Source organism: Oncorhynchus gorbuscha, linkage group LG21 (genome assembly GCF_021184085.1).
Source record: "Oncorhynchus gorbuscha isolate QuinsamMale2020 ecotype Even-year linkage group LG21, OgorEven_v1.0, whole genome shotgun sequence".
Lineage (NCBI taxonomy): Eukaryota > Metazoa > Chordata > Actinopteri > Salmoniformes > Salmonidae > Oncorhynchus > Oncorhynchus gorbuscha.
The window spans coordinates 47,484,105-47,510,288 of NC_060193.1; the positions used below are offsets into that span (position 1 = coordinate 47,484,105).

A 26,184-nucleotide genomic window follows, 5' to 3' on the forward strand; every position below is an offset into this window, starting at 1 on the left:
TCCAACCAGAATTACCAGGGGTTTCCTTGTAACTTTCGACATGGCGAATATGACTCAGCAAGGCCTGTATGAACACACTTACTTTCATTTACACTTGAACTACATCAGGTTTGCACAGTGCCGTCATTTAGAATAAACTTAGGGTATGGCAACGTGACAGGGGCAAAGCGATCTTTTTTTATCAAGTCGAAGCTCATTTGCTGCATTTCTACACAATTTAAGGAAAACTCAATTTGGAGAACAGCTGAATTGACTCCAGAGCCTTTATCACCTTGGCTGCTGCAGCTTCGTTCGCCTCAGTCGCATTGTCATACCGCAGTTAACTGCTACACACTAGCTCAGCACCGGGAATAAAAAACTGGAGTTTAGTTTCCTGTCAAGTCAAACAGCAGTTACCTCGCTATCTTCAGCCATCTTCCACCTCTGCATTGTTTTGGGAGAAAAGCTGAGTTGTTCACTGAGGCCTTCCCTCCCGCTCCGACGCGTCCCAAAACATGTTCTCTACTATGGATAAACAGCCTGCCCCAGAGCTGTCCACATGGTTCTAAAACTAGCCCGCTAATATCGCTAAATTGCATTTGCATTTTTATCCGCAATGGAATGATTTTAGTAGCCTATTTTAAATTGTTGGTGTTGAACTAGGGTATGGTGGCTGCCATACTGTGCCATACACAATTGACGCCCCCTGCGCATCACATTAAATACCCTTGACCCTGTTCCATTTGAAATCGTATCTATGGCACTGTATGCCAGTTGTTTGCCAGTCGCCTTCTGCTAAATGATACAGTTTAACATGATCTAAACTCTGGCTCTCTATTGAAAGCAGCAGCATTTGTATTCAATGAATGTGTTCTGTGTACAGGTCCTACATTAAGGATCTGTACACAGACCTGTCCTACATACTAAATCAAGTTGAGTTGACAGTCAAACTGTGCGAGGTCATATCTTTAGATGTGTCCAGATTGAATACGAACTCCGATATTCCTAATACACTACTTTGAAATGGGTGCCATGGGATTGATTGTAATGATTTTTTCTCCTCTACCCATAGTTGTCCACACCACCAATGGGACGTCGACCGGGGAGCCCTGTGAGTTTCCCTTCCACTACAACGGCAGCTGGTACCACGAGTGCCTCCCCGACGACCAATCACCTGGACTATACTGGTGTTCCACAACCTCCAACTATGATGCTGACAAAAAGATGGGATATTGTCTAAAACATGGCAAGTTTTCTTCTTTTTATTATAGACATAAATCATAATTCTGGAATGAATCTACGACTAGACTACTTGTACTGTTTTCCTACGCATATAATGATTACTGGAACTTGTACTAATAGAGTACTTAAAGGACCCCGTCCAAAAACTGTCTTTTGGTATTTGTTTCATAGGTCAGTTGTAACTTTCTGACAGCAATCAAATTCAGTTGCCCGATTGCTGACATACAAAACATTTTGGGATTATGTATGTCAACGGACTAATGAAACAAATACCAGAAGATCGTTTTTGGATGGGGTTTTCCTTTAAGTAGTCTAATACTCTTGCTGGAGTTTCCCTTTAAGAGAAGGACATAGAAAGATATTTGAGTCAAGACTGGGCTCAATTCTATCTCAGTTCCCCTCAGTTGAATTAAGGATGTGGAATTTGCCCATAGAAGTGCAAAGAATTTTCGTGCAATTGACTGGAATTACAATTGACTTGACCCCAACTCTGCTCCGAACCTAGTCTTTTGAGACAGGCGGCTTACTTCCACCATCTTTGAATGCCCCAGATTAGCAAGGCTCTGAACTCACAAAGCCCGTTGATCCTTTCACTTTGGCATGTTTGGTGTGATATAAGTCTTTTTTGGACGGATGACATTCTCCAGTGTCTGACGACGTCAGTCCTCTGTGAGGAACTCAGTTTGGAAATACATGCGTGGAGTTCAGACACTGTTTTTATTTGGCATATATTTAACAATACTTTTTCCTGAAATATGTAACGATACATTTGTCTGTTGGATGCTAGTTGAGAAATGCTGTAGCAAAACAACTTGTTCAGAGGCACTGCTGGATATGCACACAACCCCCTGACATACACACACATACTACCACAATGCTGAATCCCCTCTCTGATCTCTCTCACAGAGGAAGGCTGCGAGGCCCTGTTCAATGGCCCCGAGGGGGGACCCTGTTATGAGTTTGTGTCCCAGGTCGCGGTGACATGGCAGGAAGCGCTGGACTCGTGTCGCAGCCAGGGAGCTGATCTGCTCAGCGTCTCCAGCTCAGAGGACCAAGCCTTCCCCATCTGTAAGACTGCCTTCCACTATAGTGGCTGTCTATGGCCACATTCATACAAAACAAACATCCCAAACCTGCATTACAGGAACAGTAACATGAATCATGTACGGCAAAGATTGGACCCACTTGGCACATACTACTTACTTCGAAGTAATTGGGACTACAATACTTGGAAATACTTGGCCATTACCATCCATCATTATTACACTATTATCAACACAGTTTATAAGACATATGGAACCTATTTCCCTGACCGTTAAGAGGGGGTAAAACATGGCTATTTTTTTATTGACTAATTGCCGATATGATATATGCCCATAAAAGGGCTGTAAAAATGAAGATTCTGTCATCTACTTTGTAGCTAGATTTAGCTTCTCTAATCTGGTCTCGTCTCTGTTCTGTGTGGACTGAAGTGGACGTGGCCCATAACAGCCGGCCAGACAGGATGTGGATCGGCCTACACCAGCTGGACACGTCTCAGGGCTGGCAGTGGTCAGACGGCTCACCCCTCAACGACGTGCGCTGGGACAACGGTGAGGACGCAACACATGCAGACACACAGACGCACTGCTTTAGCATGGTACTTTGTACAACTGTGGTACAACTATGTAATAACCGTAGTACAACTTATGGTACATATATGGCTATAGCAATGTCACAACTAGGTTACAACTATTTATAGTACAACGATACAGCCATGGCAGAAGCGTTGTTTGGTACAGGTATGCCACAATCATACCACCCTACTGCCTGGCACCCATCTCATTCTCCAGCCTGTGTCACAATGCCACCAGGGAAACAAAGAGGCCAGTGTTGTGTTGTGAGAAGGCAGGCAGGGTCATTGTGACTGGACGCAGCACTGCACAGGGACAGGCAGTGTGTGTGCTTGAGGATTGTCGTGAACGAGCTTGAATAACAAGTCAACTTGCCTGAATGGGCCTCTGTATATAGCCATTAGCATGTGGCCTAGTAAAACGAGTGCACTGTATATGGGAATAGGCTGCCATTTGGGACTGGACTGCTCTGTCAGAGTGGTGATGACGTCACTGTCCTTACTCAGAGCCCTTTGACCCTCTCTGGGTTGCGTTAATGTTCACCCTCAGAACCGAGGAGTTTACCACAAAGCAGGATCAATGAGCAAGCCTGCTAACTTTGATAAACAAACAGAAATAACTACTGATTTCCTTGTTCTTTAGGAAAGCTAAACTAAGAGTGTGAGTGTGTGTGTGTGTATGTGTGCGTGCGTGTGTGTGTGTGTAGCAATGCCACACACATCGATCCTAAGGGAGTCAGACTGTGGATTCATGAATTCGAAAAACTACTACGAGAGTGAGGTCTGCGATAAAAAACTTCCCTACATCTGTAAGAAAAACGTCAACGTCACCCAGTCGGTCGCAACAGGTAAGAGTCAACCAGTTTATCACATTAATAGGGAAGGTCTTACTCTTTTATCCTCCAACTAGATAGATATACTGTATTTCTGTCCTCTGCCAAAGGGATTTATGTAGCGCTTTACCAAGGTGCTGAAACACTACATTTTAAGACCATCCTAGCTTTGCATCTCAACTCGTGTATTTTTCACGCTGTTTTTTTTGTTTGTTGTCTTTGGCGTGCCCTCCCAAGTGCTCAAATGTTTGATTTACATGTCAGGCCATCCTAGCCTTTTAACTCACACAATATTATTTCTATCTATCTTTTCTTGATCTTGTTTTTCCTCTGCAGAGCCTTTGGCGTATAAATCCACCATATGTGACGAGGGCTGGGCCCCTTGGAACATGTTCTGTTACAAGCTGGTGAAGGATGAACCGAAGATGTTTGCTCAGGCCGAGAATTACTGTAAGACAATCGGAGGAGGCCTGGTCAGTCTACACAGCCTGGACAGCATGGAGATGATCAGCACTCAGTTCCATGCAGGTACACTGCATGCTCAGAGAAACCAACCACAATTGTCGTGTATGGCATTGTATTGCCCTGAGGCATGGTTAGAGACTTCTAGTGATAGGTATCAGTCATGATTCAAGGTAAGGCATTATAGTGCTTATCATTAGGTATCTAAAGCATTTTACAGTGGAATACTGTTAGATAACATTGGTTCGGTTGTGCTGTGTGGGGAAGACATGCCATTGGTCAGAGATAATTAGTTGAAATGCTCTGTTATATTCTGTGAGAGGTTTTGGGTGTTTTATGTACAGTTGAAGTCAGAAGTTTACATGCACCTTAGCAAAATACATTTAAACTCAGTTTTTCACAGTTCCTGACATTTAATCCTAGTAAAAATGCCCTGTCTTAGGTCAGTTAGGATCACCACTTTATTTTAAGAATGTGACATGTCAGAATAATAGTCGAGAGAATGATTTATTTCATCTTTTATTTCTTTCATCACATTCCCAGTGGGTCAGAAGTTTACATACACTCAATTAGTATTTGGTAGCATTGCCTTTAAATTGTTTAACTTGGGTCAAACGTTTCGGGTAGCCTTACACAAGCTTCCCACAATAAGTTGGGTGAATTTTGGCCCATTCCTCCTGACAGAGCTGGTGTAACTGAGTCAGGTTTGTAGGCCTCCTTGCTTGCACACGCTTTTTCAGTTCTGCCCACACATTTTCTAAAGGATTGAGGTCAGGACTTTGTGATGGCCACTCCAATACCTTGACTTTGTTGTCCTTAAGCCATTTTGCCACAACTTTGGAAGTATGCTTGGGGTCATTGTCCATTTGGAAGACCCATTTGCAACCAAACTTTAACTTCCTGACTGATGTCTTGAGATGTTGCTTCAATATATCCACATAATTGTCCTCCCTCATGATGCCATCTGTTTTGTGAAGTGCACCAATCCCTCCCGCAGCAAACCACCCCCACAAAATGCTGCTGCCACCCCTGTGCTTCACGGTTTGGATGGTGTTTTTTCGGATTGTAAGCCTCCCCCTTTACCCTCCAAACATAACGATGGTCATTATGGCCAACCAATTCTATTTTTGTTTCATCAGACCAGAGGACATTTGTAAGATCTTTGTTCCCATGTGCAGTTGCAAACCGTAGTCTGGCTTTTTTATGGCGGTTTTGGAGCAGTGGCTTCTTCCTTGCTGAGCGGCCTTTCAGGTTATGTCGATATAGGATTCGTTTTACTGTGGATATAGATACTTTTGTACCTGTTTCCTCCAGCATCATCACAAGGTCCTTTGCTGTTGTTCTGGGATTGATTTGCACTATTCACACCAAAGTATGTTCATCTCTAGGAGACAGAACGCATCTCCTTCCTGAGCCGTACGAGGGCTGTGTGGTCCCATGGTGTTTATACTTGAGTACTATTGTTTGTACAGATGAACGTGGTACCTTCAGGCATTTGGAAATTGCTCCAAAAAGGATGAGCCAGACTTGTGGAGGTCTACAATTTTTGTTTCTGAGGTCTTGTCAGATTTATTTGGATTTCCCCATAATGTCAAGCTAAGAGGCACTGAGTTTGAAGGTAGGCCTTAAAATACATCCACAGGTACACCTCCAATTGACTCAAATGATGTCAATTAGCCAATCAGATGCTTCTAAAGCCATTCCATTATTTTCTAAGCTGTTTAAAAGCACAGTCAACTTAGTGTATGAACTTCTGACACACTTGAATTGTGATGCAGTGGATTTTAAGTGAAAGAATCGGTCTGTCAACAACTGTTGGGAAAATGACTTGTGTCATGCAAAAAGTAGATGTCCTAACCAACTTGCCAAAACTATAGTTTGTTAACAAGACATTTGTGGAGTGGTTGAAAAACGAGTTTTAATGACTCCAACCTAAGTGTATTTAGACTTCCGACTTCAACTGTTATGTTCGATCATCAGAATCAATCAATCAATGATCAAGCTGCTGTACAGTCGTTAAAGGGAGTGTTATGTTGTGGTGGCCTCCTGTCAGATGTTGTGTTGGACGTGTGGATCGGTCTGATGGGGACGGGGAACCCAGCCATCCTTAGCTGGGCTGATGAGACACCGGTCTCCTTCACCTACTGGGACAGAAATCATCCTATCCAACCCTCAGGAGACTCTGGCTGCGTCTCCTATTCCGGAGAGGTGTGTGTGTCGTGTTTGTGGGGGTGTGTGTGTGTGTGTGTGTGTGTGTGTGTGTGTGTGTGTGTGTGTGTGTGTGTGTGTGTGTGTGTGTGTGTGTGTGTGTGTGTGTGTGTGTGTGTGTGTGTGTGTGTGTGTGTGTGTAATTGGCGAAATGGTTTAGCCTACAACAGACCTTGGCTTGGCTACTTATGGATATGTTTTAACAATTTGCTAAGAAATAGACAGCAGGTCCCATTGGTCACTTAATAGCATCAACATGACATTGTACTCATAGCGGACCTTATATGTTGGGCATTTTTAGGAAGTTTATGTACGGTATCTCTAGATCCATGCCTTTATCTCCTTTTTCTGTTTCCAGTTTCATGGCTGGAGGGTTAGGAGCTGTGACCAGAAGCTGCCTTTCATGTGTCAGAAGAAAGGAGAGGTGAACGAGTCCTCTACGGCAGGATGCCCTCCTGAAGGGGTAAGCATTGTTCCCCAGCCCCGACCTCCTCTTCCCAGGACACGCTGTACCTGTCACGTTCTGACCTTTATTTCCTTTGTTTTGTCATTATTTCGTATGGTCAGGGCGTGAGTTGGGGTGGGCAGTCTATGTTTGTTTTTCTATGATTTGGGGATTTCTATGTTTCGGCCTAGTATGGTTCTCAATCAGAGGCAGGTGTCATTAGTTGTCTCTGATTGAGAATCATACTTAGGTAGCCTGGGTTGCACTGTTTGTTTGTGGGTGATTTATGTCAGTTGCTTGTGTCAGCACAGTCCTTATGATAGCTTCACGGTCGTTATTTGTTTATTGTTTTTGTGTTCAGTTCTTTCTTTAATGAAACATTCATCATCAACACCTACCACGCTGCATTTTGGTCCTCTGATCCCTCTCGCCTCTCCTCTTCAGATGAAGAGGAGGAAGATCGTGACAGTACCTTGTGGAGTTTGTTGAGCTCTTTTGATGGATTTCATTTGTTTCATTTGCTCATTTTGTATTTGTTTCCGGGGACAAACCAACAAAGAGCATCTCGCTCTAGAGGAACAGTTCAATGACGATTTATTTTGTTTATTCGTTCGGTTTACATCTCTTCCTCTTCCTGAAGGACTGGAGGAGACATGGGAACTCGTGCTACAAAGTGGACTCTAAAGAAGTGTCGTTCAAGGACAGGTGTGACCTCACCATAAACAACAGGTACAGCCATTCCTTGTTGTCTCTTTCATTCTTCCATTTAACTCTTTAATTTCCAGTCACTGTAAATTAAACGCTGTGTTTCTGAGAAATTGCCTTGGCAGGGTGCCAAAACCCAACAGCATTCCACATTAACTCTCCACACTCGGCGTGGTCTCGCTAATTGTCTTGTTCCCTCTTGTACGGTCAAAAGTAGTGCACTACATAGGGAATATGGTGCCATTTGGGACGCAGATCCAATATTTCTTCAATGTGTTCTCCACAGGTTCGAGCAGGCCTTCATCAATAGACTCCTTGTGGAAGAGATCAACGTAAAGAGACAGTATTTCTGGACGGGCCTCCAGGACATAAAGACTACAGGGGAGTACCAGTGGGTCGCTCAGGATGGATCGGGAACCAATGTCGCATACACCAACTGGGGCTGGTTTGAACCAGGTTAGTCCAGACTGTGAAGTATTCTGTATTTGGGTTTAAGGGTTTAACCCTGTTGGGGTTTCAGTGATGCAAAATGGAGAGAAACTCTTGATGGGTGTGCGTGAGTTACGTGTGTGTCTGTGTGTGTTACATATGTGTGTATGCGAGTTACTTACGTGTGCGTCTGTGTGTGTGTTTCAGCCCTAGCAGGGGGCTGTGCAGTGATGTCCACAGCCAAGCCTCTGGGTAAATGGGTGGTAAAGAACTGCACCATGTTTAAAGCTGGCTCCATCTGTAAGAGAGACATCGCCGCTCCACAGCCCCTGGAGCCTGAGCCTGACCCTAACCTCCCCTGTCCTGATGGATGGACATCCAGGCCTGGCATTTCCTACTGCTACAAGGTGTGTGTAGGCCTGTGTGTGTCCTTGAAATGAATGATGCAGCATATGTCCCCTCGCTGCGCCTTAGTGACCTTGTTGGTTTAAGTTACTGTGTCGTTGCACATTGAGGTCTCATGGTGACCCGATTGGGGTATGTTAGTGTGTTATAACATTACCGTAGGGTGTTGGTGTGTTAGTATTGGTAACCGTGGCAATGCTGTGCCAGGTGTTCCACGAGGAGAGGCTGAGTCGTAAGCGGTCCTGGGAGGAGGCAGAGAGGTTCTGTGAGGCCCTGGGGGCCCATCTACCCAGCTTCAACCACCCACAGGAGATGGGAGCCCTGAACTATGTCATGAGAGACTCCATCAGGTAGGGGCCCTTGCACCCACACACACGCGCTGCACACACCACTCGCGCATATACTCACGCGCACGCACACACTGTGATAACACACAAAGTCAGCGGTAACACTAACTCAGCCACAGCAGTCAGACTGGTCTAGTCACCTCAACTAAACAATGTGAATTATGTAGGCATGTTCATAACCACATTCCAACAACAGCAACTTAATGCCAGCTTTATACAGTAAAACACATACACACCACACTGCCATTTCTCTCATAGGTCAGAGCTTACACACTGGTCTAGTTCCCACCACTGTGATAACACACAAACTCAGCCACAGCAGTCAGACTGGTCTAGTTCCCACCACTGTGACGGACACCAACAAATCAAATCAAAGTTTATTTGTCACGTGCGCCGAATACAACAGGTGTAGTAGACCTTACAGTGAAATGCTGAATACAACAGGTGTAGTAGACCTTACAGTGAAATGCTGAATACAACAGGTGTAGTAGACCTTACAGTGAAATGCTGAATACAACAGGTGTAGTAGACCTTACAGTGAAATGCTGAATACAACAGGTGTAGTAGACCTTACAGTGAAATGCTGAATACAACAGGTGTAGTAGAGCTTACAGTGAAATGCTAAATACAACAGGTGTAGTAGAGCTTACAGTGAAATGCTGAATACAACAGGTGTAGTAGACCGTACAGTGAAATGCTGAATACAACAGGTGTAGTAGACCAGTGAAATGCCGACAGTGAAATGCTGAATACAACAGGTGTAGTAGAGCTTACAGTGAAATGCTGAATACAACAGGTGTAGTAGAGCTTACAGTGAAATGCTGAATACAACAGGTGTAGTAGACCTTACAGTGAAATGCTGAATACAACAGGTGTAGTAGACCTTACAGTGAAATGCTGAATACAACAGGTGTAGTAGACCTTACAGTGAAATGCTGAATACAACAGGTGTAGTAGACCTTACAGTGAAATGCTTACTTACAGGCTCTAACCAACAGTGCAAAAAAGTTATTAGGTGAACAATATGTAGGTAAAGAAATAAAACAACAGTTAAGAGACAGTGAAAAATATCAGTAGCGAGGCTATAACAGTAACGAGGCTACATACAGGAACAGGTTAGTCTGGCTGATTGAGGTTGTATGTACATGTAGATATAGTTAAAGTGACGATGCATATATTATAAACAGAGAGTAGCAGCAACGTAAAAAGAGGGGTTGGGGGGGGCACACAATGCAAATAGTCTGGGTAGCCATTTTAGTATCTGTTCATGAGTCTCATGGCTTAGGGTTAAAAACTGTTGAGAAGCCTTTTTGTCCTAGACTTGCCACTCCGGTACCGCTTTCCATGCGGTAGTAGAGAGAACAGTCTATGCCTGGGGTGGCTGGGGTCTTTGACAATTTTTAGGGCCTTCTGCTGACATCGCCCGGTGTAGAGGTCCTGGATGGCAGGTAGCTTAGCCCCAGTGATGTACTGGGCCGTACGCACTACCCTCTGAAGTGCCTTGTGGTCGGAGGCCGAGCAGTTGCCGTACCAGGCAGTGATACAACCAGTCAAGATGCTCTCGATGTTGCAGTTGTAGAACCTTTGGAGGATCTCAGGACCCATGCCAAATGTTTTTAGTTTCCTGAGTAGGCTTTGTCGTGCCTTCTTCATGACTGTCTTGGTGTGTTTGGACCATTCTAGTTTGTTGGTGATGTGGATACCAAGGAACTTGAAGGTCTCAACCTGCTCCACAACACCCACTACAGTTACCATACACATGTGTTTTCAAATTCACATGGTCTCATCATCTTTATGCTAATGTTAGCTGACTCCTGTCAATAGTAACAAGTATGGTTCACACCAGGACACACCCTGTCCTGCAATGCTCTGCAGGGGGAAGGTTAAATCACTAGCAATAATATACTTAAGACATTGGATGATTGTTTAAACACTGCCTTTTGAGCCCACAAAATTATAATAAACCACAATAAAAAAAGAAGTGAGAATGATATGTTTGTTAACAGTGTTTGTGTCCTGTCTGTCCCAGCGATGACCGGTTCTTCTGGGTGGGGTTAAACAGGAGAAACCCAGCTGCTGGTTCCTGGGAGTGGAGCGACAACAGGCCTGTGAGTAGAGGAAAACACATCGTACCTCTGTGTGTAACTCCCGTAGAGAGACTATAATAAGTAACCATTATTATAATATACATGTCGTGATTCATCCGAAGGTGTCCATGGCCATTTTCCCCCAAGAGTTCCACGAGGATGACGAGTACAACCGGGGCTGCACAGCCTTTAAGGTGGGTAGGTTCAGATGCTGGAATACAGCCTCAACGCTGCATAACGTCAGCTGGTGTGGTGGTTATGGCAGATGTCACTACTTAAACCCGTCAGCTTCTTCCTACCTCACATGCTCCATTTTCGAGCTCCCTCTCCCTACCTGTGAAGTGGCTACATCTCTTGCCCCGCCGTTACAATCTGTGAGGCGTTATCATCAGGGCCAGGAGTTGTACTGTCTATAAAAGGCACTCCCCCCAGGGTACAGAAACATTTTGGCGATAAATACAGTGGGGCAAAAAAGTATTTAGTCAGCCACCAATTGTGCAAGTTCTCCCACTTAAAAAGATGAGAGGCCTGTAATTTTCATCATAGGTACACTTCAACTATGACAGACAAAATGAGGGGGAAAAATCCAGAAAATCACATTGTAGGATTTTTAATGAATATATTTGCAAATTATGGTGGAAAATAAGTATTTGGTCACCTACAAACAAGCAAGATTTCTGGCTCTCACAGACCTGTAACTTCTTCTTTAAGAGGCTCCTCTGTCCTCCACTCGTTACTTGTATTTATGGCACCTGTTTGAACTTGTTATCAGTATAAAAGACACCTGTCCACAACTTCAAACAGTCACACGCCAAACTCCACTATGGCCAAGACCAAAGAGCTGTCAAAGGACACCAGAAACAAAATTGTAGACCTGCACCAGGCTGGGAAGACTGAATCTGCAATAGGTAATCAGCTTGGTTTGAAGAAATCAACTGTGGGAGCAATTATTAGGAAATGGAAGACAAACAAGACCACTGATAACCTCCCTCGATCTGGGGCTGCACGCAAGATCTCACCCCTTGGGGTCAAAATGATCACAAGAATGGTGAGCAAAAATCCCAGAACCACACGGGGGACCTAGTGAATGACTTGCAGAGAGCTGGGACCAAAGTAACAAAGCCTACCATCAGTAACTCAAATCCTGCAGTGCCAGACGTGTCCCCCTGCTTAAGCCAGTACATGTCCAGGCCCGTCTGAAGTTTGCTAGGGAGCATTTGGATGATCCAGAAGAAGATTGGGAGAATGTCATATGGTCATATGAAACCAAAATATAACTTTTTGGTAAACTCAACTTATTGTGTTTGGAGGACAAAGAATGCTGAGTTGCATCCAAAGAACACCATACCTACTGTGAAGCATGGGGGTGGAAACATCATGCTTTGGGGCTATTTTTCTGCAAAGGGACCAGGACAACTGATCCGTGTAAAGGAAACAATGAATGGGGCCATGTATCGTGAGATTTTGAATGAGAACCTCCTTCCATCAGCAAGGGCATTAAAGATTAAACGTGGCTGGGTCTTTCAGCATGACAATGATCCCAAACACACCGCCCGGGCAATGGAGTGGCTTCGTAAGAAGCATTTCAAGGTCCTGGAGTGGCCTAGCCAGTCTCCAGATCTCAACCCCATAGAAAATCTTTGGAGGGAGTTGAAAGTCTGTGTTGTCCAGCAACAGCCCCAAAACATCACTGCTCTAGAGGAGATCTGCATGGAGGAATGGGCCAAAATACCAGCAACAGTGTGTGAAAACCTTGTGAAGACTTACAGAAAACGTTTGACCTCTGTCATTGCCAACAAAGGGTATATAACAAAGTATTGAGAAACTTTTGTTATTGACCAAATACTTATTTTCCACCATAATTTGCAAATAAATTCATTAAAAATCCTACAATGTGATTTTATGGATTTTTTTCCTTCTCATTTTCTGTCATAGTTGAAGTGTACCTATGATGAAAATTACAGGCCTCTCATCTTTTTAAGTGGGAGAACTTGCACAATTGGTGGCTGACTAAACTTTTTTGCCCCACTGTACCTGTCTACGGTTATAATGTCATATCTCATGCCGATGTTGAAATACCAGCATGCATCATGGCTTGTCGTCTCTCTCTCTCACTCTCTTTCTCTTTGACAGACACTGAAAGGAACCTTTAGGAGTTTATTTGTCTTCCTGATGCATGAATTCCCTCCTCTGCCGTTCTACGCCACCCCATTCCACTGTGACGCCAGGCTGGAGTGGGTCTGCCAGATCCCCCGCGGTAACCACACACACACACACACACACTTACTGTGACGCCAGGCTGGAGTGGGTTTGCCAGATCCCCCGCGGTAACCACACACACACACACACACTCACTGTGACGCCAGGCTGGAGTGGGTCTGCCAGATCCCCCGCGGTAACCACACACATACAGGCCGTGTGATTGTGAACGTGTCCTAGCGCCTCCTTAGTTTCAACTCAGAAGTGTCTCTCTGCTAGACCCACATTGAACCGTTTAGGAATCAGAGTTTGGGGAAATGTTTGGTGACCTTTACACTTTCATTCTTGCATCATCACAGTTGAAAACAACTGTTTGTTTGTTCATTCTGAAATAGGAAAAAGTCCAGAGAACCCAGTGTGGTACAATCCTGGTAAGTGGTGTTGACATATAAGTTTGGAAATATCTCTTGACTTTTTCTGATGAAATTATACACCAATGAATGTTAAGTCATCAGTTATGAAGTATGAGCTGAGGTTTTTAAATATATTGAGTACTAAAAATAGGATTTGAGAATAATAATAATACTGATCTGTTGCAGGTGGGCACCATGAGACGTCCATATTCATTGACGGTAACGAGTTCTGGTTTGTGACGGAACCAAAGCTGCCATACGAGGAGGCTAGTTTGTACTGCAACAGCAACGGCAGCAAGCTGGCAGCACCACAAAGCTCCAACGCAGCCATACAGATCCACAATAATCTGCCACAGGTACAGTATAGTGCAATTACAGTACCGTGGTGAACAAACCAGACTTACTGTACGGTATAAACCTAGTTAGTATAAGAAACGGCTGGAATCCATAATGGTGTAACTGCCACGTTTGTTTCCAATATTAAAACAACAAAGAAGTTCCTTCCGACAACGAACACAGTTTTCCGCTGACTTCATTGCACCTACAACAGAACTGCAGGTCGTCTTTTTAAACAAATGATGGAACTACATTATTATTATTTTTTTTTTTTTACCACGATGCTGGATTGTCCTCCTCCGTTTCAACGGAAGGAAAACAATGTGCTGGGCGCGAACAGTGGCGCTGTTGGCTCTCATGCAGATTTCAGCTTTAAGGCTTGTATATCAACCCTGATTGTAATAGATATAGAGCAGGAACGGGAGAGGAAGAAGGTGGCCACTGAACTATCCTAATAAAATGAAGGCGACATTGATCAGAAGAGAGAGAGAGAGACAGGAGAGAGAGAGAGAGAGAGAGCGCTGTGTGTGTGAGAGAGCAGCAGGGAGTGGCTTTGTTTTGTCCTTGTGTGTTTATTTATTCATTGACTTGTGACCTGATTGGGCAGATGCCAGCAGGGAAGCAGAGCTGGTGGGTGGATGTAAGAGACACTGGACACTACTTCCCCATGAGGTGAGTCACACAGTCACGCAGTCACGTGGCAGGTCACACCTCACCAACCAACAACCACCCCCCGACAGGGTCACGCAGTCACGTGGCAGGTCACACCTCACCAACCAACAACCACCCCCCGACAGGGTCACGCAGTCACGTGGCAGGTCACACCTCCAACAACCACCCCCCGACAGGGTCACGCAGTCACGTGGCAGGTCACACCTCACCAACCAACAACCACCCCCCGACAGGGTCACGCAGTCACGTGGCAGGTCACACCTCACCAACCAACAACCACCCCCCGACAGGGTCACGCAGTCACGTGGCAGGTCACACCTCCAACAACCACCCCCCGACAGGGTCACGCAGTCACGTGGCAGGTCACACCTCACCAACCAACAACCACCCCCAACCAACAACCACCCCCGACAGGGTCACGCAGTCACGTGGCAGGTCACACCTCCAACAACCACCCCCCGACAGGGTCACGCAGTCACGTGGCAGGTCACACCTCACCAACCAACAACCACCCCCCGACAGGGTCACGCAGTCACGTGGCAGGTCACACCTCACCAACCAACAACCACCCCCCGACAGGGTCACGCAGTCATGTGGCAGGTCACACCTCACCAACCAACAACCACCCCCCGACAGGGTCACGCAGCAAGACACGTTCTCAAGCACTGCCTCCAAAACGTGTCTTGTGATCAATATTCAAGTCAAATATAAGTGATGTTATTGTGTGTGTTGGTTAGAATAAGAGTGAAAGACTTTCTACTCTTGTCCTCTAGGTTTTCCCATATGCACTACTACCGTGCTGCGTTCCTGGGCAGGTGTACAACCATCAGTGACAAGAACATCTTCCCAGGTGAATGAAAACGTAACTACAGTACAAAGAGTAGTTGAAATCAAGTTGTTTCCTTTAGAATCATGCAGAAAGGATTATAATGTAGGCTGTTGGTTACTAGGACACTTCCCACTGAGCACACACTGGTTGAATCGACGTTGTTCACCGTATTATGACGTGGAATCAACGTGGAAAATACATTGGATTTGAAGAAGTAATCAACCAGTACTCTTTTCATCAGATTTCAAACAGTGTTTTAAACATTGAAATTAGGGGGAAACTTAAATAAATGTACTTAACCTGACTAACAGGTTGTTACATCAATCTAATTTCAAGACATGTTAACCTCTCACCATTACAATAACGGGGGGGGGGGCATGATACTTTTACACTCTTCTTTATTCACGATTCATTTAGGATTATCCGTAATCATGGTAGCAACCACATTAATGTAGAAGTGTTTGGAAACATATTATATTCTTATTTACAGTACAAGTGACTCCAAAATGACTCAATATAATAGTTACCATACATTTTGTTGGGCACAAAATAATCTGACACAAATCTAAAACAAACAGGAAGTGCATCCAACCAATTTGTAGAGTACCAAGCTTGATGTTGTCATTGCATGCAATGAATATGGGACCAAATACTTCACTTTTTACTACTTTAATACACATAAGCGAATTTCTCTCAATACTTTGGTCCCCTAAAATGGGGACGACGACGACTATGTATTATGTGCTGTAATTTCTAAACGTTTTACATGATACGGATGGAAATACCCTCAAATTGAAGCTGAGAGTCTGACTTTACCATTTCAAAACCAAACTGCTGGAGTACAGAGCCAAAACAACAAAAAATGTGTTAGTCTCCCAATACTTTTGGAGCTGACTGTATGTTGTTCATTATATACGATAGGCCATATATATACTATCCCAGTAGAAGATCTCCTTCAAATGTTGATATTTGGATGCGTTCTCAATTCATAGTCCAGTTTGTCTACAAATTCATTATTGATATGTTGGATTCATGACTCCATCTCAACCAAAAATCTAACTTAAGGAATAGCAGTAAATCAAACTTCAAATAGTTAACTTGTAGATTTAATTTGAAATCAACCGACCATCCTTCATATACAAGAACATATCGAAAGGTAAAAGTCATGAATATCAGTATTTATAGAGCTAATGGTAACTACTTCTAAATGTCTCAATGTGTTGTGTTTCCAAAGCTTAAGCAGGGTACTTAGAGGTAGGCATCTGGATTGTAGACTCGTTCGGGCTCCCGAGTGGCGCAGTGGTCTAAGACACTGCATCTCCATGCAAGAGGCTGCGTCACATCTGGCCGTGATTGGAAGTCCAATAGGGCGATGCACAATTGGCCCAGTTTCGTTTGGCTGGGGTAGGCCGTCATTGTAAATAAGAATTTGTTCTTAACTGACTTGCCTAGTTAAATAAAAGGTTAAATAAAGAATTTGTTCTTAGCTGACTTACCCCTCATATTCCAGTAGGAGTCACTGTTCAGGCAGAAGTCATTGGACTGTAGCTTCACATTTTATTTCAATATATCTTTTTATTTGGCTTGACTTTGAAACAATGACATTGGTTCAAACATACCATTTTACTATCAACATTGAAACAAGGTCAAATAAAATTTGTTTCATTAAATCTAAAATTCGACAATTTCAACCACCCAATATACTGTATATTGAATATATGATTAAATCATATTTTGTATGTTTCTATGTGGAATTTAACTAAATTGCAATGTATACATAGTTCTGATGATTATGTCAATTAGATTGATGTAACCTGTTAGTCAGCTTAAATACATGTATTTATACTGAACAAAAATATGCAACATGCAACAATTTGAAAGATTTGACTGAGTACAGTTCATATTGAAATCGGTCAATTTAAATAAATTATTTAGGCCCTAATCTATGGATTTCACATGACTGGGAATACAGATATGCATCTGTTGGTCACATATACCTTTAAAAAAAGTCAGTATCTGGTGTGACCAACATTTGCCTCATGCAGCGCGACATCTCCTTCGCATAGATTTGATTAGGCTGTTGCCTGTGGAATGTTGTCCCACTCCTCTTCAATGGGTGTGCAAAGTTGCTGGATATTGGCGGGAACTGGAACACGCTGTTGTGCACGTCGATCCAGAGCATCTCAAACATGCTCAATGGGTGACATGTCTGGTGCGTATGCAGACCATGGAAGAACTGGGACATTATAAGCTTCCAGGAATTGTGTACAGATCCTTATGACATTGGGCATTATCATGCTGAAACATGAGGTGATGGAGGATGAATGGCACGACAGTGGGTCTCGGGATCTCGTCACCGTATCTCTTCGCGTTCAAATTGCCATTGATAAAATGTGATTTATCTTCGTTGTCCGTAGCTTATTCCTGCCCATACCATAACCCCACACCACCATGGGTCACTCTGTACACAACACTGACACCAGCAAACCGCTCGCCCACACGACGCCATACTGCGGTTGTGAGGTCAGTTGGACGTACTTCCAAATTCTATAAAACGATGTTGGATTCGGCTTATGGTAGAGAAATTTGCATTTAATTATCGTGCAACAGTTCTAGTGGATATTCCTTCCATCAGCATGCCTGGGGCGGCAGGGTAGCCTAGTGGTTAGAGCATTGGACTAGTAACCGAAAGGTTGCAAGTTCAAATCCCCGAGCTGACAAGGTACAAATCTGTCGTTCTGCCCTTGAACAGGCAGTTAATCCACTGTTCCTAGGCCGTCATTGAAAATAAGAATTTGTTCTTAACTGACTTGCCTAGTAAAATAAAGGTTAAAATAAAAATTGCACACCCCCTTAAAAGTTCAAACATCTGTGGCATTGTATTGTGTGATAAAACTGCACATTTTAGAGTGTCCTTTTATTGCCCCCCCCCAGCACAAGGTAATATGTAATAATCGTGCTGTTTAATTAGTTTCCTGAAAGGCCTCACCTGTCAGGTGGATTGATTATCTAGGAAACGTTTAAATGCTCACTAACAGGGATGTAAACAAATTTGTGCACAACATTTTAGAGAAATAAGCTTTTTGTGCGTATGCACCATTTCTGGGGTCTTTTATTTCATCTCATGAAACATGGGACACAACACTTTACATGAAACAATGTTGATTCAACCAATGTGTGCCCAGTGGGTTGTTACCTTCCAGTCACACACACACACTCACACACACACACACACACACTCCTGCCCCTCCAGAGTACGAGTACAGCTGTGAGCTGAAGCTGCCATTCGTGTGTGAGAGACACAATACCACAGCTATAGAGACCCACCCTGGAGAGCCTCACCCCAATGGTCTGCCCTGTGAGAGCGACTATTTGCGCTTCAGGGACAAGGTCAGTCTGTCGTACACACACACACTGGAGGCTGGTGTCGCTGGACGGCCATACAGTAACGGCTGAAATGGAATGAATGGAGCGGTATAAAACACATGGACACCAGTTGTGATACTGTTTCATTCGTTCCATTCCAGCCATGACAATAAGTCCGTCTGTCTGATCTAGTCTACATACAAGTACATTCTGTGTAAGCAAGAATGGGTGTGGTATATGGCCAATATACCACGACTAAGGGCTGTTCTTACGCACGACACAACGCAGAATGCCTGGATACAGCCCTTAGCTGGGGTATGTTGGCCATATACCACCAGCCCCGTGGTGCCTTATTGCTATTATAAATTGGTTACCAATGTAATTAGAGCAGTAAAAATGTTTTGTCATACCCGTGGTTTACGGTCTGATATACCACGGCTGTCAGCCAATCAGCATTCAGGGCTTAAACCACCCAGTTTCTAATCATTGTTATTGAATGTTGTCGTTGCTTTTTCCAGTGCTACGGGGTGATCAAGCCTCTGTACCTGACTTTTCAACATGCCAACGAGCACTGTCAGTCGATGAAAGGAACTCTACTCACTATCACAGACCAAGTTGAACAGGGTGAGTCTTTTTATTCAACATGTTTGTCAATAGGCAGCCTTCCATTCTCCTGAGATGACCAATGATTGACGTCCCTTCGATGTCCGTCTTATCCGGCGGTTGTTGACTAACTGCGCCTATCTGTTTGTTGTGGTCAGACTTTGTGACCTCGCTGTTGCCGGCGCAGCCCCAGAAGACATGGATTGGCCTGAAGCTCAAACAGCAGGACCCAGAGTGGGTGGATGACTCCCCGGTCTCCTACCTCAACTTTAACCCCCTGCTTCACGGCCTACTCAGGCCCATACTCGTCAACGTGAGTTCCCACTCACTTCCCTTCTCAATTCTAACCAGCGTGGCCACAGGGATCAATGAGTTATAACTTAGAGTCAAAACCCAGTAAGCAAACCTCTCATTCAACTGAAATCATAGAATAGTTTTACTGTAAAAATACCAGGTATACTCCCCTCATAGGCAGTTGGTCAGAATCAGGGGTGAAAGTAAGCTAGAATAGTGGGGTACCCCATACCGGTAAAACCTGATCCTATCACAATGATTAAAACACTTTCTTTCTTTTTTTACCTTTTTCTTCCCAATTTCGTGGTATCCAATTGTTTAGTAGCTACTATCTTGTCTCATCGCTACAACTCCCGTACGGGCTCGGGAGAGACGAAGGTTGAAAGTCATGCGTCCTCCGATGCACAACCCAACCAAGCCGCTTCTTAACACAGCGCGCATCCATCCAGGAAGCCAGCCGTACCAATGTGTCGGAGGAAATACCTTGGTTAGCGCGCACTGCGCCCGGCCCGCCACAGGAGTCGCTGGTGCATGATGAGACAAGGATATCCCTACCGGCCTAACCCGGACAACACCAGGCCAATAACGACAGAGCCTGGGCGCAAACCCAGAGTCTCTGGTGGCACAGCTGGCGCTGCAGTACAGCGCCTTTAACCACTGCGCCACCCGGGAGGCCCTCTATTAAAACACATTTTAAGAGAACTGTAGGCTATTACAGTATTTATCATTGCCGCATGCGAGATGTGAGTTGCATGAAAAATGAGCGAATAGACTTGAAAACTTGTGGAATACGCTCCAAAATGCAGTGTGGTTCCATGATAGGGCAGAGATGAGTGGCCGAGACCGCAGCAGCATCAATTCAGGTTACAAGACTTGTGCAGGCCTAATGGATGACAATAACAGACTGTCATTCATAACCCTTTGTGGTGTTTTGGAAGTGGTCTCTTTGAATTGATCAAATGGCACCGTATGGATGCCAGAATATAACTTAACCCAGTAGTTGGAATAGTGACTGGAAAAGGACAGTAGTCCTCACATTTAGCCTATTATAATATGAACTCCTGCACAATTAAGCTTTCCTCTCAGTGAAATGATAGACCAAATGTTAATTTTGTCTCAGGACCAGGAGTGGCGATATAGGATTTATTTATAGGATAGCATTTTGAGAGATTGAGAATCCTGTTGGGTGACCTAAAGGTGCAATTTCAGCATTAAAGCTGACAGTATTTCATTTTCAACCACATAAAATATGCATCCGAGATGAACGTAAATACTATCAGAAACACGTTGGATCATTTCCTGGAAAGGGGTCAAATTGATGTCATTTGGAGATCTCCCTGGTCCCTAAACGTCCACGTGAGAAAAGCAAAAAAATCAAGAGAGAACTTTACTGATGTCAACTAGATTGTTGATGACGCATTGATCATTATGACATTATTCTGGTGAGCAAGGCTTTATTTAGTCTTCCAGACAATCCTCAAGTAATGACAAGAGTAGCTGCATGTCTCTAGTTATAGACAGGTTGACTAACAACTAGTCTACAAAATGTTGGACATGATAAGCAGAAGAATATCTGCATGAGGCTTAAACGTTCTCAACATTTTTTTTGCACCCCGTCGTTCCACCGCCCCTTTTAGTGACGTTCGCAAGTAAACAGAAGTCATTCTTTGAAAATCAGTTAAAAACACGACTGGTTGTGTTTATGCCACATTAAAAGGTAGGCTAATATATTTAAAGAATTAAGACGACAAAACTTTATTAGCTCCATAGAGATCCTATTAAATTAATGGGATTCTATATGTAATTCTATGATTGGGCCCATAAAACAACAATAGGCGCGTTCACCAATAGGAGGTCTCCATACCGGGAAGAAATTAAATGTACTTTAACCACTGGTAAGAGTGCGTGCAGGTAGTTTTTTTAAAACAAATGATGGGACTACATAAACATGACTATGATAGCCTATACTAAATACCAGTCTCTGAAAAACATGTTCCACATCTGTTTCAAAGTTCAAGGTCATCATAACCTATAACTAACTCTCTGTGTCCCTGTTGTTATTGTGTCTGTCTGCAGCTTCATGACCCAGAGAGCATTGAGCTGTGTGTCTTCGTGTTCAACGACCCCAGCTCTGCCATGATGGGCTCCTGGGACTACACCTCCTGCTCTGACCAGCAATATGTGTCCATCTGCCAGCACTACGCAGGTACACCACCGCTACCTAGCAGCAGAGGGCGCCAAACACAACCAATTATCTGTGCTTATCTTGTCCGTGTTGGTGAAAGAACGGATGACGTGTGGACTCTACATTCAGAAGGCTTGAGATAGAAAGACTATTGATATTAAGTGTATGAATTAGACTGATATTATTGATAGTTGTTACTTGATATTGCTACTGTATTGTGGAGTGGAAATTGAGCATATCGAATAGGGTTTAAAACCTCGTCTGACCCCTTTAAATCCCTCTCATGTTCTCAGACAAGCCAGAGGAGCCCCAGTTCCAGTTGGAGCCGTTCCAGGTCAACAATCACACCTTTAAGCTACTTCAGAAAAACATGACGTGGCACGAGGCCCTGGCGGAGTGCAGGAACCAGAACATGGACCTGGCCAGCGTAGCCGACACCCTGCAGCAGTCGGTCCTCACCGTGCACGTCACCCGCGCACGCAGCCCCATGTGGATCGGCCTCTTCAGCGCAGACGTAAGTGGCCATAGCTCTTCACCCCAACCCGTTGGTGTTCGCAGATCTAAAAGAAAGGGATGGGTTTAAGGCAACATGGCAAAGCAAACAACCGGTAGCCCATTGGGAGGCTAGGCGGAGCCGTCACCATGTAGAATAGACCACACCCATCCTGTTCCCTCAGTTCTGCAATCACTGAATGATAGTGGCTGATTTCATAATGACGATTTCACAGATTCTACAGTGCGGTTCAGTTTGTTCTTAATGGACTTGCCTGGTTAAATCAATAAGGAACTCACTCAGCGTTTTGTATTGTCAGGATGGTGTCCACTACCACTGGACAGACCACAGTCACACGGTGTTTAGTCGCTGGTCCTCAGAGCCCACCGTTGGACGCTGTGTCTTCCTGGACACGGACGGCTTCTGGAAGGCTACGGAGTGTATGGAACAGTTGGCAGGGGCTATCTGCCATGTTCCACACGGTAAGACAGCAATACAGTGGCTCAGTTGGTAAACGCTGGGGTCTTGTAATGTAATGGTCATACCAAAAGTGTAAGCACTTTGGATGCAATTGTCAAGTGGCATAATTAAAACAAGACAGGATGAAAATCAACCAAGCACTCTCCTCAGACAGCAACTGTGTATTTTGGCTTTTTCTTTTGTGGCTTTTTTAAATTGAATTTTAATTTTATGAATGAACACTTTCAATGTTTCCAGAAGAGACTCACACCACCCCTGAGGACAGGGCTGTGAAATGTCCTCACAAGAGCAGCGGGCCAAACTGGATCCCCTTCAAGAACAACTGCTACACCTTCCAACTGGCATCGTCCAGATGGGAAGAGTTTGACAAGGGCCAGATACTTCAGACGTGCAAGAAACTGGGTAAGGAGCAGGGACACAGTTTGGCACAGACATCAGTCAGAAACCATTTGTACTGTGAAGACCTCCACAAACAAGATACATATTAGAAACATGTCTTCTAGTCTCAATTAGAAATGCGAAAAAGAGGGAGCGCTGCTTTGGCATCAAATATGAAGACGAAGAGAGATGCTCATTGGAGAATGGGGTATAATTTATAGCGACCAAATGAAGTTGCAGCGTGTGTAAAAACATCATACTTCCAAAGAATTCTAAGCATTCTCTCTTGTGGAAAAGTTTTAAAAATCCTTTATTTTAGCCAAAAATGTGAACTCCCCAACGTGTATTGCTCAGCGGCCTTCTTCAGGGTTCACAGGTGCATAGTAGTGACAGGTGAAATGAATGACCAGAAAATAAACAAATACAAGTAAATCAATCAAATATAACTAAAGGCCAATACAATGTTTCACACAAATAAACAACTCAAGATTAATAAATTATAAAATATATATATAATAGTTACAGAAGTACAATAAATCTATTTCATTGTTCAACCCTGAAAGACAGTAGCTTTGAGCGTGTGTTTCCCTTTGTAAAGACACTGAAGCCTGTAACCTCCCATCTTGTTGATGGATACCACCTCTATGGCCATGGCTTTAAGCAAGTCCGGGTTACCATGGCCGGCTTGTTGGTAATGCACGGCCATATTTATGTTCTCCTTTTCGTGCAAACCAATATAAAAACGACCACATGGGCACTCCAACCTATAAACAACAAACACAGTGTTGCATATTCACAGAATATTGCATTTGTTAAGTTATTTCCTTGTGTAATTGAACGTTTTGTTTTTTCTATGTTGGGGCAGCGGTTGCAGTGTCCCCACAGAAAGGTGCCAGTGGGTTTGGAAAGCCAGTTGGCTTTGACTGCGGGGGGGTGTTATATGACTGCACCAGCTTGTCTCGTATGGTGGGCGCGTGTCTATAAGAAAAGCATGGCAGCTCAGTAAAAACGTCACCTAATGCAGGGTCCATTTTGATGATACTCCCAATTCTGTTTGATGATATTCTTTATGTGAGATGCCGTTCTGCTGTACTGGGTAACAAAATACATTTGGTTGGACTTTTGGGGCCTTTTGGTGTCGTCTGAGCATATTTTCTCTTTCTAAGGATGTATCCTTTATCTTGGATTGATTGAGAACACATGATTTGTATCTCTGTTTCAGCAACTTTATTTTGGAAATCATCCCCCTTGTCACAAATGTTCTGCAGCCGCTGAAATGGGCATGACGCCTCTGTGTGGAGCTGAAATGGGCATGACGCCTCTGTGTGGTGCTGAAATGGGCATGACGCCTCTGTGTGAAATGGGCAGGACGCCTCTGTGTGGAGCTAAAATGGGCATGACGCCTCTGTGTGGAGCTGAAATGGGCATGACGCCTCTGTGTGGAGCTGAAATGGGCATGACGCCTCTGTGTGGAGCTGAAATGGGCATGACGCCTCTGTGTGGAGCTGAAATGGGCATGACGCCTCTGTGTGGAGCTGAAATGGGCATGGCAGCTGAAATGGGCATGACGCCTCTGTGTGGAGCTGAAATGGGCATGACGCCTCTGTGTGGAGCTGAAATGGGCATGACGCCTCTGTGTGGAGCTGAAATGGGCATGACGCCTCTGTGTGGAGCTGAAATGGGCATGCTGGAGCTGAAATGGGCATGACGCCTCTGTGTGGAGCTGAAATGGGCATGACGCCTCTGTGTGGAGCTGAAATGGGCATGGCGCCTCTGTGTGGAGCTGAAGCAGTTCATTGTCAGGTGATCGAAACGACAAAATGACGTCATGTATATCAGAAGAAAATGGATTGAAGAGGATCAAACAAAAAAATCTCTCCAAACGTACAAATGTCCTAAAAACACATTTACGTAGTTGGGCGCAAAACAGGCGGCCATTACTGGCCATTTGACTTGTCTGTAGAGTTGGACCTGAAAAGGAGTTGGAAGAAAAAGAACCAACGTTATTGTTTAGTGCCCGCTTTGTTAGAGAAACTCTGGGGCTGCGTTTCCCTCTGAGCCGAGTTGAAGATGGTGTTTTGGAGCCTCGAGAACCTCGCTGTGTACAATATCCCAATTGTCAGAGAAATTCTATAGGAAGAGAGACTGCAGATTCTTTCAAACTATTTTATTATAAGATTTGCACAAATGAAGCAATCAACCATCACTAAGAAGAGTGAGAGTTGGAAGCTCAACGAACAGAGTTGTCTCTCAGCTGTAAAGTCCAACCTCATTGTCTGTGTGGCAGTCAGCAGATGTGTGCAAACAGGGGTGGAGAACATGGTGTAGTAAAGGCGTTTAGCTTGTCTGTGTAGATTAAGATAGCTGATGTTGACCACCATTGTCTGTTCCTTTCTGCATGTTTCCATCGAGAGGCGTTCCTACAGACAGTACAAACGGGATGTCACATACTGCGGTCGCACCCGGCTCTTATCTGTACGCCCAGAGTTCTAACTAAGTCACACAAGACAACAAGCCTTCTTCGGGGAAATAAAACACTAGCCTAAAACAATGGACAATTCTCATAGTATGTTTCATTTTGTACATTTCCGCGACGCTTCATACAGTATTTTCCATGGTATTACAGATGCAGTTCTTGACACAAACAGAAACGTACATTTATTGTCTTGCCCATTCACCCTCTGGATGGCACACATACACGATCCATGTTTCAATTGTCAAACCAGGCTCACACAGGAAGAGTACGACCCTGCCTCACACAGGAAGCGGCACAGGTCCTAATCCAGGCACTTGTCATCTCCCGTCTGGATTACTGCAACTCGCTGTTGGCTGGGCTCCCTGCCTGTGCCATTAAACCCCTACAACTCATCCAGAACGCTGCAGCCCATCTGGTGTTCAACCTTCCCAAGTTCTCTCACGTCACCCCGCTCCTCCGCTCTCTCCACTGGCTTCCAGTTGAAGCTCGCATCCGCTACAAGACCATGGTGCTTGCCTACGGAGCTGTGAGGGGAACGGCACCTCAGTACCTCCAGGCTCTGATCAGGCCCTACACCCAAACAAGGGCACTGCGTTCATCCAACTCTGGCCTGCTCGCCTCCCTACCACTGAGGAAGTACAGTTCCCGCTCAGCCCAGTCAAAACTGTTCGCTGCTCTGGCCCCCCAATGGTGGAACAAACTCCCT

General features: G+C 44.5%; 1 protein-coding gene across 2 annotated transcripts in view; it reads left to right on the forward strand.

Moving 5' to 3' along the window:
* The window catches only part of LOC124007945 (lymphocyte antigen 75-like), a 39,380-nt gene that overhangs the window by 5,148 nt on the left and 8,048 nt on the right, over positions 1-26,184 (forward strand). The window contains exons 3-27 of one of the 2 annotated variants that reach the window (XM_046318837.1): positions 1,052-1,225; positions 2,128-2,289; positions 2,694-2,813; positions 3,541-3,681; positions 4,003-4,194; positions 6,182-6,336; positions 6,695-6,799; positions 7,422-7,510; positions 7,773-7,942; positions 8,123-8,322; positions 8,528-8,670; positions 10,697-10,775; positions 10,877-10,948; positions 12,888-13,011; positions 13,349-13,384; positions 13,553-13,722; positions 14,310-14,374; positions 15,148-15,224; positions 18,457-18,593; positions 19,088-19,193; positions 19,331-19,485; positions 21,543-21,672; positions 21,945-22,165; positions 22,464-22,626; positions 22,862-23,026. In XM_046318837.1, coding sequence (XP_046174793.1) covers positions 1,052-1,225; positions 2,128-2,289; positions 2,694-2,813; positions 3,541-3,681; positions 4,003-4,194; positions 6,182-6,336; positions 6,695-6,799; positions 7,422-7,510; positions 7,773-7,942; positions 8,123-8,322; positions 8,528-8,670; positions 10,697-10,775; positions 10,877-10,948; positions 12,888-13,011; positions 13,349-13,384; positions 13,553-13,722; positions 14,310-14,374; positions 15,148-15,224; positions 18,457-18,593; positions 19,088-19,193; positions 19,331-19,485; positions 21,543-21,672; positions 21,945-22,165; positions 22,464-22,626; positions 22,862-23,026 — 3,351 coding nt within the window. The remainder of the gene's footprint in view (positions 1-1,051; positions 1,226-2,127; positions 2,290-2,693; positions 2,814-3,540; positions 3,682-4,002; positions 4,195-6,181; positions 6,337-6,694; positions 6,800-7,421; positions 7,511-7,772; positions 7,943-8,122; positions 8,323-8,527; positions 8,671-10,696; positions 10,776-10,876; positions 10,949-12,887; positions 13,012-13,348; positions 13,385-13,552; positions 13,723-14,309; positions 14,375-15,147; positions 15,225-18,456; positions 18,594-19,087; positions 19,194-19,330; positions 19,486-21,542; positions 21,673-21,944; positions 22,166-22,463; positions 22,627-22,861; positions 23,027-26,184) is intronic. The other variant, XM_046318838.1, reaches the window with a different exon arrangement.